Source organism: Poeciliopsis prolifica, unplaced genomic scaffold (genome assembly GCF_027474105.1).
Source record: "Poeciliopsis prolifica strain line A6 unplaced genomic scaffold, Auburn_PproV2 SCAFFOLD030, whole genome shotgun sequence".
Classification (NCBI taxonomy): Eukaryota; Metazoa; Chordata; class Actinopteri; order Cyprinodontiformes; family Poeciliidae; genus Poeciliopsis; species Poeciliopsis prolifica.
The window spans coordinates 5,062,610-5,075,873 of NW_026562405.1; the positions used below are offsets into that span (position 1 = coordinate 5,062,610).

The 13,264-nt window shown below is 43.4% G+C and overlaps 1 protein-coding gene across 1 annotated transcript; it reads right to left on the bottom strand.

The window, feature by feature from the left end:
• Positions 1 to 2,515: 2,515 nt before the first annotated feature.
• On the bottom strand, positions 2,516 to 13,024 carry ip6k1 (inositol hexakisphosphate kinase 1). Its single transcript, XM_055050246.1, is given in 9 exon segments — positions 2,516 to 2,648; positions 2,651 to 3,047; positions 4,524 to 4,757; positions 5,548 to 5,723; positions 6,921 to 7,102; positions 7,727 to 7,964; positions 11,662 to 11,788; positions 12,599 to 12,735; positions 12,807 to 13,024. Coding segments are annotated over 8 exon segments (1,515 nt in total). The 5' UTR covers positions 12,710 to 12,735; positions 12,807 to 13,024; the 3' UTR covers positions 2,516 to 2,598.
• Between the last annotated feature and the right edge of the window lie 240 nt (positions 13,025 to 13,264).

The window sequence follows — 13,264 nt, forward strand, 5'->3', positions numbered from 1 at the left end:
TCAGCAGAAATATTATCTCTGCAATTTATCATGTATTTACAGCATATACAGTGGCACAGGCATTTGTCCCTCCTTTCCTGACTCTAATCATCTTCCGTAAATATGTCCCAGACATAATACATAATAGTCATCAACTCATTTCAGACCTGTGAAGCTGATTTTATGCTGTAACAGCCTGCCATAGGGTTCACCTGGAGAAAGAATGGCGACACGAGGCAAAAGCTTCTGGAAAGATTTAATCTCACGTACTTTTCACTTTTCTAACAAACAGTCAGGGTGATGTCAGATGCAAAAAACAAAATCAAGTCCCATCAATCTGAAGCTAACAGCCATGAGGTTCAGAGGTCAAAGCAGGCCGCCGGTCGGTCGGTTTGATGTGGCGCGGAAACAGGAGGGACGTGGATGAGCATGCAGGTTTATTCGTTTTATTTCTTAACCGGCTCTGTCGATGTAAGAGTGAAACAAACCAACAATCAAAGAACACATGAAGATACGTTGAACAGTTTTCCCCACCGGAACCGCAGGTCCAGAGCAAGGCAGCAAAGCCGAGTCAGCTCCAATAATAATAATATAATACTGCTGCTATTCTCTCCTCCTAACAACATCTTTACATTGTTACACTTTTAAAGATGGGGGACAAACCACTTACCCGTATCTGTGGGTAAAGGTACAATAAAAAATAAATTATCACCTTAATAACCCAAAAATAAATATAATATTTGCTCTGTTTGGTTCCTGCTCCTGAGGCTGAGTACCTGTTGCTGTCCAGCAGGGGGCGGTGCCGCGCCTCGGCCAGCCTCAGCCTCAGGCGGAGGAAGATCCACGAATTGATTGGCTCCACTCCATCGAGACACGACTACACAGGACTTATTATAAAATATAAATATCTTTATATTATCTATATTTTGAGGCAGGGCTGCGTGATAATTCAACACCAGCAAAACGTTCAAAAGGAATTTAATTTATTTTTGGTCTCATTTCCCATTTCTATCAGAAAAATATTATATAACCGAGCCCTGATAGTTGAGGGTGGTGTTACTCTTCTTTTAATCAGTGCTATTAACAAATCCCATGGAAAGGCGCCATGTTGGCCTTCAGGTGCTTCAGAGCTCATTTGAAATGCGAGGTCCTTCACAAAACCCCCCAAAAATAGAAAAACCAAAAATTCACTTCATTTCTGAGAACAAACAAACTGAGCTCCATCAGTGCATTCATGCCGGGCTTTTTTCCATGAGAGCCGCTAACAGCAAAAAAACAGAAAAACCAACATCTGGACACCACTGAACCAGATCTTAAAGTGACATTTATGCTTCAAATATTACAAATGAGCTTCACAGGACACAGGCCACGTTAGATTTCTGATTAATCCCCAATGTTTAAAGATAAACGGTAATATTTCCCTCTGGGGGCCTGTTTCTGCTGCACTGCATTGCCGATTTCCCTCCCAGGGGGCGCCACTGCGCTCTTCCAGAACCACCTGGTGCTTCGCCAGGTATGTCTTAGTGCGTTTTCTTACTCTTACATTACTTAGGTTATCCAGGTTCTACCACGGCGTATTCGGGCCAATATGGTTCGAAAAAAGAAACTAGAAGATTTCTGCCAAAAAAAAAAAAAATCAGAATTTTGAGATTAATTTAAGAAATTATCTAGAAAAAAAAGAATTTCAAATGTCAATTTCTTTTGGAAATTTGGAGTTTCAAAAGTAAAAAATGTGCAAATCTGGTTTGGAGAAAGTGGGAAATTTTCCAAAATGTTTTCCAGAAAAAAAATTCAGATTTTTTTTTTTTTATTCTTGCGCATTTTAGACTTTTGGAGATCAGAAATGTCCTTATTTTTTTCTAGAAAACTTCTGGAATTACTCTCTAAATGTCTGAATTTTTCAGTGGACATTTAGTCCTTTTTTGGCCCGATTCGCTGTTGTGGGTTTCGGTTTCTGAGGTGCCAGGAGGGGGCGCTGCGCTGGGCCTGGAGCCGATTGGTCGGTCAGTGGACGTTTCGTCCAAACGTTCCCAGGATGTGGTTGTTTCTGACCGACAGGACGAGAAAAATCCTCTAAATTTTGAGCTTCACTGTGCAGAAAAGTTCCCTTAAAGATACGCTTCAATCTAGAGAAACTTCTAGAGGTGGCCACACCGGCTCCCTTCTGCCAGCCGACGGGTTGCAGTCGCAGCTTTTTTTTACATTTATGCACAAATAAAATCCTCCTCTATAGCTGCTGTTTCTAACGTTTTATCAGAACCGGCACGGTTCTGGATTGAAGCTGTAAAAATCTCCTCAGGACGGCGGCGGGCCATCTGCTGTGATGTCACCGCCGCTCTGTGGTTAGGCATTGATGTGTGATGGTGAAGGAATGCTTTAAACCACGAAGGTCCTCATGAGGAGACATCATAGTTGGTGTGCGGCCATTTTGGCGGCGCCGTCCCGTCTTCTCGTTGCGGTCCGACCTGAATGGACTCACAGTAAGAGGTGTGTGTGTGTGTGTGTGTGTGTGTTTGCTTAAAGACCGATCAGTCTCTAGAGTGGGAGGACTTTCTTTGTTATTTTTAGAACAGAACCGAGCCGATTTGGTCCGACAGAACCGCACGGGAGCCTCTGGAGCTACGGCAGGTTCTCGTCTCGAAGGCTCTCTAGAATCCGGATCAAGTTTCCAGTCCGAACACGTAGCCCGAGTCCGGACCGTCGTGCACGGCTGTGTCACCGCGGAAACCCCTGTAGGTTGAGTGGGCGAAGTCGATCATGCGAATGTCCACCAGAGAGGGCTGCTGAGGCGGCAGGGAGGGGCATTTGGACGGGGGGCAGGGCACGAAGGGGCAGCAGTCCGTCACGATGGGCGGGAAGGGAGAGGGGGGCGCGTCTGGCGCCGAATGTCCGGGTTCCTGAGAGGATAGAAGCTCCAGTACCGAGTCCTGGTCCTGGTTGCAGTCCGTTTCACTGGAAGTGTCGGAGTGAGGAGAGGGAGCAGGGAGGGGCTCTGCAGGGGCAGCGGGGGTCTTCTGCTGCCAGGCGGCGCTCTGCCCAGGGCCGGGCGCCGGGGCGGCTTCAGGCTCCTGCAGCAGAACGAGAAGAGTCGGTCAACCAAGCCCGAAATGGTCCGGTTTGCAAACTAACCGAACCAGAAAGTTCTCACACCTTAAAGTCCCGTAACAGTTGTTACATTTTCAGCTGCTCTGAGTCAAACCATCCAAACTAACTGAACAAGCTATTCCCCTCTTTCACGTTGCTTCCTTCAGTGGTTCTGGGTGCAGCGCCCCCTCAGGCGAGGAGGGAACTGGTTGCTCAAAGAGTCTGGTTGGTTTGACTCCACAGCATCACAGCAGCTGGAAATGTTGACATTTTGTTCCCAAATGAAACCGAATCAACCGGGACCATCAGGTGTAAAACTGTCATGTTTGAGGATTGTGGGAGAAAACCGGAAAACCCGGGAAGGGACGCAGGCCAGGGTCCAAACCCAGAACCTTCTTACTTTAAGGCGCCAGAAGCACCTATTAATTTATTACATTACTGTGATTATTATTAATTTAGTTATTGATTCTCGAGTACCAATACCATTTATTTTCCAACAGGCGACTTAATCCTTTGAACTTTGATAAATAAACATATTTTTATAGTACATTCTTTTTAATATGGTTTATATCTTTGTAACATAGATTTACTCATAAGACTTAAGAAATTACAGTGGAAACTTGTTAAATTAACCGGAGCAGCCATTTATGTGTTAATAAACTATCTGTGAGTCCAGAATTACAAAGGAAGAGTTGTAAAAATTACGATTTAATCATTGAAATCTTTCGTCGGCAGTGATCCTGGAGAGGATCACTGAACCGAGGAGAACCGCGGTTCTGCTCGGTTCTGATACGAGTTTCTTTATTTAGCCTGTTCCCTTCCAGAGGCTGACAGTTTGGGTTCAGTCTCAGCTCCATGTCGTCTCGTTTCATTCTTGAATCGCGTCTCTCTCAAGAGTTACAGACCAAAAAATAGAAGCAGAAAAACCTCAGCTTGTAGTTTTACATTAAAAAACTCAAAGCGGAGACGATTCAGTGAAACTTTCATTAAAAAAAAAATAATCTGAGCTTCATTTCAGTCAGAAAGTATCCAAAAATTGTAAAAATAACAGAATGACATTTTACTTTACTTTTTACTTAGACATCTAAAAAAATTACTCAATAAGAGTAAAAAAAGTATTTGGTAGAAGGCCATTGAACAAAATAATTCAATATTAAAAAAGTTCTCACTGACGATGGATGGCTTTGGTTTTACTGTCAAGTTGTTAACGTAACACGCTAAATCTTAACGTTTGGAAGAAAAAAGGGAAGCAGTGCTGTGCTGTTAATATGACAAGAACTAGACAATAAGATCAGGAAGTTTTTAATTAAGAAAAAATAGCAAGGGATAAGGAAGGTAATCAAGCTAATCAACCACCGCACTGTTAGCTTAGCTGATAGCAGCGGTAGCTAATCCACCAAAGCGATCTCTTCAATAATCACATAATAAAGATTGAATTAGAAACCTGCCCATCTGCTCACCTTTCCCTCGTAGATGATGAGCAGCGAGGAAGAGTAGAAGCGGTAGGATGCCTGCCTCTCTAGCACCGCCTTCAGGCTGCGGAGCTTATTCAGGATGGGCTCAAAGAGGTCCTGCCTCAGGCACTTCCCGTTGTCCAGGAACTGGTGGAGCGCCTGGCGGAAGCCTTCGATCGACAGGCCGCGCCCGTAGTACTTGTTCCTGCAGAGGTAGTGCCCGGTGCTCAGCTGGTACACCTGCAGGGGGCGACATTTAAATAATGCATCACCAAAATCACTCTGCAGAAAGTAATGCTGGCTGCAGCTCTGTATTCCTTGTTCAAGGAAGCGATTCTGCTTCCTTGAACAAGTTAGGATCGGTCTAAACATCACATGCTCATTACTTTTCATCACAAAATGATTCTTAGATGATAAAATTTTAATCTCCTCAGTTCTGACTATTGTGACGACGTCCTGTCACTTTAAATCCAAACAAGCTGCTGCTGGCCAACTCAACGTTTACACGCGCATGTAAAAATGGCTGCAAACAGATGCACAATCATACAACCGCACATCTTTGAAAAGCACAAGTAGAGCCTCCTGCACAGTCAACAAAAATGCACCAAGTGGATTCTGGATGGCAAGTCTACAAAAAACACTTGTGTTTTCCAGCAGCCATTGTACAGCACATGCAGCAGTAAAACCAGCTGACCAAATGTGCAGGAGCTCAACCTGGGTTGCTTTGCACTGCTGAATTGATGCCATGGAGAGTAAAGGATTTCGCAAACATCAAAGAATCGAAGCAACACTCTAGATGAAGGATTCTAACATGAGCTAATGCCCAAAAAAGTTACCGATACCTGATACTGCCGCTTTAAAAGTAGAGGAAATAAATGATGCATTCTTTTGAATTGAACGCAACGTTTTAAATTTAAGTTATTTTGGCCACTTTTCTGCAGCTGAGTGAAGCGAGACGTTGGGTTAATGAAAGATGGACTAATAGGAGTTTCCGCTGCTGCATCCTGATGCGTTTCCTTCGCCATTCTACCTGCATGCCACACACTCTGACGCCCAGCGTCGCCGAAGTGCTCTGTTCGCATTTCTTCATCTGCCGGGCCGCCTTCTCCTCCGAGGCGTCGTCGCCGTGCTGCCGGGTTCCCATCTTCAGGTCCAGGATGCAGGGGAAGGAGAAGTGGTGGACGACGTTCTCCAGCAGCAGGAACTCTGGTTGACGCGCCGCAGTTAGGGAACAAAACCTGGAGGATTTCATCGCACGCAGTCTGACTCTCATCTAGTTTAAAAATGTCACTTGGAAAAATATACAAATATATTTGATTTAAACAGAAATAAAAGATTTCTGCTTTCTTTTACACCAAAAGTTGGGATTTACAGGCAAGAACATTTCAGCCGATTCCAATATTTGATATTTATACTTCTGTTAGGAGCAATGCCTGATATTTACTGATATTATAGAAATTTGTCAACCACTTTGATGCTCTGAAAAAACAATCAGGCAAGTTTTATTAATTGAATCGATCCTGATGTGTTTACTTGTCTAAATCTTCATTTAAATGGATTTAAAATGTTGATAGACAAGAATCTTTTTTCTAATTAAGAGACATGAGTTTTTAATCATTTGTGATTTTTTTGTGAATTAGCTGTGTTTCTGTTTTTGACTGTACAAATCTAATCACCTTCCAAAAATAATGTCTTATGTCATTTTGTGCCAAAAGTTATATTTTTTGTTGCTTAAATAAAATTCAGGTTTCAGAAAAGCCATAGTCTTAGAAAGATTACGTTTTTGGTTTAACTTGTCTTTTTAAGAAGTTCTATTAAAAATAAGCTAATAAAAGATTACACTAGTTTATGAATATTGTGTGATTGCAAATATTCATGCAGATTTATGAATTTATTTGCACAAGTGAATGATTGTAAATTCTTTGCAAAATTATCACAAAAAGTGGTGGTAAAAAACCACCACCATCGGGTTAAAGTGACCCCAACTCCCACCAGCAGGTGGCAGTATTTCTTACTTCTACTAACCTGCTGCCTCAGCCTGAGTTTTGGTCCATGATTGACATGGTAACAAAAATCGACCTATTTTAGTTTAATCTGCGTCTTTTTTTTTCTTCTTATATTTTTTCCTGTATAGTTTTTTTAAGTGGTTTAATGAAATAAAATACAACAGAAATCCCTGCAAATATTTCTAAAGGAGCATCAAAAAAATCATTAATTCTGATAAGGGAAAAAATATATCTATATATTCTGAAATCCTGGAGGAACTGCAAAACAAAAAGACTCCATGAAGCTCCAGTGCTTTGAGTTGCTGTGATGCGATTGGCCGAGTTAAACAGGTGCTTCCACAGCTGAGCCGAACAAGGTGTCCAGTCACGGGACGTCCGGCGGACGGATGAAGGATACTGAAGAGCTTGCGGTCCTTGGACTCGGATCTCATGCGGTTGAGCTGCTGCTTGTGGCACACCAGGCTCCAGGGGTTGTAGCTGATATTCTCCGAGGCCAAGCCGCTGTTCCAGTCCAGCATCTGGAACGGGACGTCTGAGTGGAGCTTTGGGTCCAGCCGGGGACTCTTCAGTTCTGTGAAACTGAAGCAGGAAAGCAGGTTGTTAATGTAAAGACTTATCGTGATTTAACGAACTATCGTTCATTCAAATAAATAACTTCTTCCTGACTTTGCTATCTCGTTGTCATATTGTTGGCAATTAGTAGCAGAGCATCACCTTCATTTTCTTTTATACATCATCAGACATTCAAGATTTAGATTTATTGACAACAGCTAAAGCCAATGCTAGTCATCACCAGCGAGCAGCTTTTGCCTCCAGCTGGCGGTTGGAGGGCGGATCCAACGCATGTGACGTCACCATGCAACTCGTCTACAGTTGAGCAATTTGACATTTCAAAGTCAGCTTGCTCAGTGAATGAGGCCATTTTATTGACGTTGGTTTATTTTGCAAAATTGCTATGGAAACACTTTTTTTGCATCACGAGTCACATGATCAACAGTTACTACTGTGGAAAAGACAGAAAAAGGTGGCAGGAAGTGGGAGGATGATGATGGTGCTGCATTTTACTTAGAGCAACTAAAACATGGAAAAACTTCTGTAGTTTCTTATTTAACTGAAAGTACGCAGTTTATTTGAACTAAGCAGGATATTAGTAAAGTTTTGTAACGGAAGCGCAGCTTCGTGATGAAGTGAACAGGCTGTTACTTGTCGGAGCTGTCGGTGTCGTGCGACTCCCTCCGCTCGGTCCGCTCCTCCTTGTACTCGGAGGAGGAGGAGGATCGGCGGAGGCTGCGCCGGGATTGCTTCCGCCTCGGCTGCTCCCTCTCCGGGGGGTCCCTCTCCTCCAGCTCCCCCGTCACGCCCTCCATGTTGTCCACGTGGGGGTACGCCACCAGGTTGATGTAGCCGTCGGAATCGCCTTCGAAGCACACCAGGACCACGCCTGACGGACAGAACCAGAGACCATCAGAAACAGACGTTCGATCGGTTAAAATGCTGCTGAGCTACTTTTCTGCAGTGAATATCAATAATATTAATCTCATTATTACCCCGGGGTGGGGAGACTAGTTGCATTGTTTTTAAGTTAGACAGGATCAAGGCTTAAGCTTGTTTATTGTTGTCATAGCAACCCCATAGCGTGATGTCACGAGAACTTTTCCGCAAGTTATAGGAACTGGTTTAGGAGATAATTTATTCATTAATGATTGGCAAATGATTTCATTATAACAAGACCTTTTTCCGTGTTTCAAGTGAAATAAACTGCCAGAGTAACTAGAACCTTCAATATTCAAGAACTATTGACTTAAGACAATAAGTCTGTATTGACTGAAGTCAAGCTCTTAAAAGTTACTTGTAAGTTAGTTGTGTCTCATTTCAAGTGGAATAAGACATTTGCAGTAGAAACTAGACCAAAGATACTTGGTAAGATTTTGTGTTTTTCAGTCTGTTGTTTATAAAAGTGCTTCAGATCCTCAGTGTGATCAGACGTTTATTCAAATCTGGGATATTTTCCTGACCTGCTCTGAGTGTCGGGTGACGCGCTCGTCCAGAGGCAGAAATAAACAAATCAAACCATTAAGTCCTCCAGATCTAATTTTCCTAATTATTTCCACAGAAACCAGGAGGAAACTCCCTCCGTTCATAATAATGTCACAATAAAAGTCAGCTCAGCTTCTCTTTCATGTAAACAGTCAGACTTTCCACCTGCCAACATCTTCTGCAGAGGCGCCTCCATCTGCAGAGCCACTGAGCAGCACAATGTTTCATCAGATAGTGTCAGAAAATATGTGGGCAAAACAACCTTGACGGCTTGGAGAAGCAGCTCCTGGGCAGCTGTCTGTCTGCTGTTATTTAATCAGCAGGACAATGGCAGCAGGCAGGGATCCAGGGCTAAATATAGGCCGGCTGGGCGGCCGTCAACATCGGCGAGGACTGGTGGGAATGCAGACCCACCGGAGAAAATATCCAGTCAGACCCACAGACGGAGTCTGTTTCCACTCAAATACACCTGAACTTCACTTTCAGATTTCAGAAGGTTGTTTTTCTATGGATGGAATAAAATCTGCAAACACTAATATTTCTCCATAGTTTTCGCTACAACAGCAGCTCTGATTGGTTCTTTTGTTCATTTCTTTGGGTTCAGGGATGCAATTATTCCCTCTGGTCTGGACGTTGTGCACTTGGGAGGATTTTTGGTCCTAATTTTTAACTTTCAGACAACTATGACGTGCAACCACAGTAACAAGGTACCATTTTTAAAAATGGGAACAGCTAATTAGAATATAAAAACTCAAATAACACCTGAACTTTGACACCAAATCAAAGGAAATCCTGATGGATGCAGAATGGGAGGAGCCATCAGAGATCGAATCCCCATTTCCACCCAAACGGCCAGAACTGCTGCCCCTTGATTAAAAACGAGGAGCAGCAAAAGCAAATGAGGTGGAAAAGCAGCTGTCATGTCGGACTTCGGTTTTAGTTTTGATATTTTGTGTTGTTTGTGTGACAAAAAAGATGATTAAAAAAAAGTTTTTACATCTTGAAATTCATCAGAACCAAAAGGAAAATTATTTTTATCACTGATCTGCATCTAATTAAATTTATTGAGATTTATTGATGATGTCATGGATCCAAATGTGGAGAAAATGGTAAATCCTGAACAGACTTTTAGCTTTGGGATGTTGTCGCTGTCAGGATGAAACTTTTTTCACGATGTAATGGGAGGTTTGAAAATCCCTGCATTATGCAAGATGACTGAAGATTTTTCCTTTTGCTTCCTGTGGAAACAGGAAGTTGCTCCAGTAGCACCAGCATGTCTGTGTTTCTTGTACATTTTCTTTAAAGGCCTTTCAGTCCCTCCCAGGGACAAAACCTCACCAAACTGAATGCATTATTTCAGATCATTATGGAGTAATTTCTCCAAACACAACCGAACGTCTGACTTTCAGTCTCAGTATTTGTGTTTGTTTAAACCAGTGCTTCTCAATTATTTTCCGTTACGCCCCCCCTAGCAAGAAGAAAACTATTCGCGCCCCCCACTCCCCACCGTGACTATCCATCTCTGCATAACATTTTTTCATTAACATTAAAGAAAAAAGAAAGACATATGGTCAAACTTACAAAGAATAACTTTATTAAATCGTGTTTTAAGTCTGCAACAGAAAAGATTTTAAGTGCATCAATGCCTGAAATTAAAAATAAATAAATCCATGTCTACTGCTGCAGGCAGTATCAGCTCCTCTTTCTACTAGTACGGCCAAAAAAAAAGCCTGTTCCCCAGGATCACACGCGCCCCCCCAGGTATCGCACCGCGCCCCCCAAAGGGGGCCCGCCCCACTATTTGAGAAGAACTGGTTTAAACTGTGAATTTGTCCCATTAAAGCTGCTGCGATTTTTTCTAACAAAGAGCTCGGTAAGTAAGTGGGTCACGCTGGTTTCCAGTTAGTCGTGTCCTGGTTTTGGGAATGACTGCAGCAGGTTGATGGGACGGTTCCTCACAGCGACTGCCGCGGCGCTGCAGGTCGACGTGTGCAGCTGACAGTTTGGGCTCTCCGGGTCCGGCCGACCCGTCACAACAAGCTGCCAGGTTCGTGCTTTCACTTCATCTATTAGCCCAACTCAAACTCTCAACATTTTTCACCCTCTTTTTTCTTTCAAAACATCCCAGTGTTTAAAGTCATGAGTAGAAAAAAAGAAAAAAAAAATCAAAATATTAAAAGGGAACTATTATGCAAAATTTTCATTTTGCATGTTTTTTGTCCATTTTGGTCTTTATGCTTCTAAAAACAACTCAAGCACTTAAAGTTCCAGCAGGTTTAGTCAGCCGGTGCATGCGCTGTACAATGGCTGCTGAAAAAACACAAATGTTTTCTTGTTGATTTGCCGTCCAGAAACCACTTGCTGCGTTATTATTGGTTGAGCAGAAGGTTCCACTGACGCTTTTCAAAGCTATACAGCTGTATAATTGCTTATCTATTTGCAGCCATTTTTATGTTTGAGTACAAACGTTGAGTTGGGGGCATGGCCAGCAGCAGATGATTTGGATTTAAAGTGACAGGAGGCCCTAAACCAGCTCAAAATACACAGAGCTGTGCAAAATAAAACGATGATCTTGTGTAAAAAATTTTATGAACATGTTTTGTACAGATCTATCCTAACCTGTTCAAGGAAGCATAACAGGCCAGCTTTAAAGAAAAAAGACCCCAAAAAGCCCTCCTCGTTTTAACAGACTGATTAACAAGGCGCCTGCTCCATCAACCAGGATGTGTTTCTACTAACAGGGAACAGGACCAACGCTGTCGGCGTTTGTTTGGGTCTGTTTCTACATCATCAGGCTGTCAGGCAGATCCAGCAGCTGATGGAGAACAGAGCCGCGACGTCTCCTCTCCCACTAAACATCCGGATCTCCTTCCTCCTCTGCGTCATTCTGCCACTGCAGCCGTTTAGCAGCAAGTTATTCTGAGCCAAGCAAATATTACAGAGACTTACTAAATTACTTGATGATTACTTTGGTAATTGATTAATAAATTCAGCTCCAGTAATGTGTGCAGCGGATTTCATAATGCTGCATTGAGATGCAGGTCTGGCGGCATGAAGAGCCCAGCGGTTCTGATCCGAAACATCAGAGAGCGGCGACTGACCTTTATACTCAGGAGTGAACTCCTTCATCTCAGGAGGCAGAGACTCATAGAAGCGCTGCTCTCTGCTGATCAGAGGCTTACACACGGTGTGGTCATCGTACCGCATCATGCTGGTGTGACCCCCCACCTGCAACACACACACACACACACACACACACACACACACACACACACACACACACACACACACACACACACACACACACACACACACACACACACACACACACACACACAGCACACACACAGGCATGAAAAGCTACCCAGCATCCTGAATTCACAGAAATAAACAAAGAACTGCAAAGAAACTAAATCTGAAAGTATTTTTTGCCTAGTTTCTAGTGCAAACCTAGAATCCTTGAATTAACTTAGAAACAACATTTTAGCAAGACGCAGATGTTTGATTTTGTTTCCTCTTTTGAGCTGCGTCCTGTCACTTTAAATCCAAATTGAGGTAAAACCAGCTGACCAAACATGCTGGAGCTCTGCTGGGGTTGCTCGGTAACTGCTAGGTGCTGATTTGTGACGTTACATTCAGAAAGTTCTTGAAAAAGTTCGTCTTCCAGACACACAAAAAGCATTTCTTTATTGACAGAAGACAGCTGGATGGTATTTTTTTAAAGTGTTTTAAGAAATATCAAATGTTGCATTTTAGTTAATAATTTCTTAATATTGATGAAAAAGTACTAAATTCACTGGCTGATTATTTCACTTATGGGAAAAATGTCCCAAAAGTGTTTTCATCAATATTAAGGAATTATTGGTAATTCCTACGTCTTGACAAAAAGTTAATTATAAGTTTGTTTCATGTTTCATGTGTCTTAATTCAAGGATTCTAAGATATTTGCACTAGAAACTAAAATGACTTTGTAAGAGTTCTGTTTTGCAGTGTAATCAGGTTCTTTGTATTCAGGGCTTTTTGTCGGGTCCGGCTCACCTGGTGTATGAAGGGCTCCAGAGAAACGCCTCCATCTTGTGGTCTCACCCCTCCCCCGGTCACCGGCCCCTGTTGCTTACTGTCCATGCTGCTGGGTGGAGGGAGGCACATGGCTCCTGGCGGACGCACCGCAATTCCTGCTGACGAGGAGGACAACATCAAACGATGAAGGCCGATCCGTTTAGAGCAGGTCGCAGCCGGTTCTTACCCTGAACATGGGCTCGGGAGGGGTCGGCGCAGGGCACCACGGGCTGCTGGGAGCGCACGCCGGCCCCAGGGGGAGGCGGCGCCAGACCGAATAGCCACTTAATAAAGCGTCCAAGGAGAGTCCAATCCACCACCGACAGAACCCCAGTGCGCTGAGGCTGGGTGCTGGGGGACAGGATGAGGGGGAACCACAGGAATCGCAGGGTGTCAGTCAGGGGGGGTCACCGCTTACTGCAAGGACAGGAAGTGACACAAAGCAGAGACTTAATGATTCATAATATCAGAGAGGCGTTCTCTTTCCTGCTCCCCTAAAAGCTAAAACAATGTGTCCTAAAAACAGAAGGAGGCCAAACACGGTTCCTGGGGACCGCCAGATCCAATTAACCATTTTCTAACAAAGCAGAGTAGAAAACATCTGAACAGACTCCAGCTTACAGTCGTGGCCTGGAGGAAGAGCAG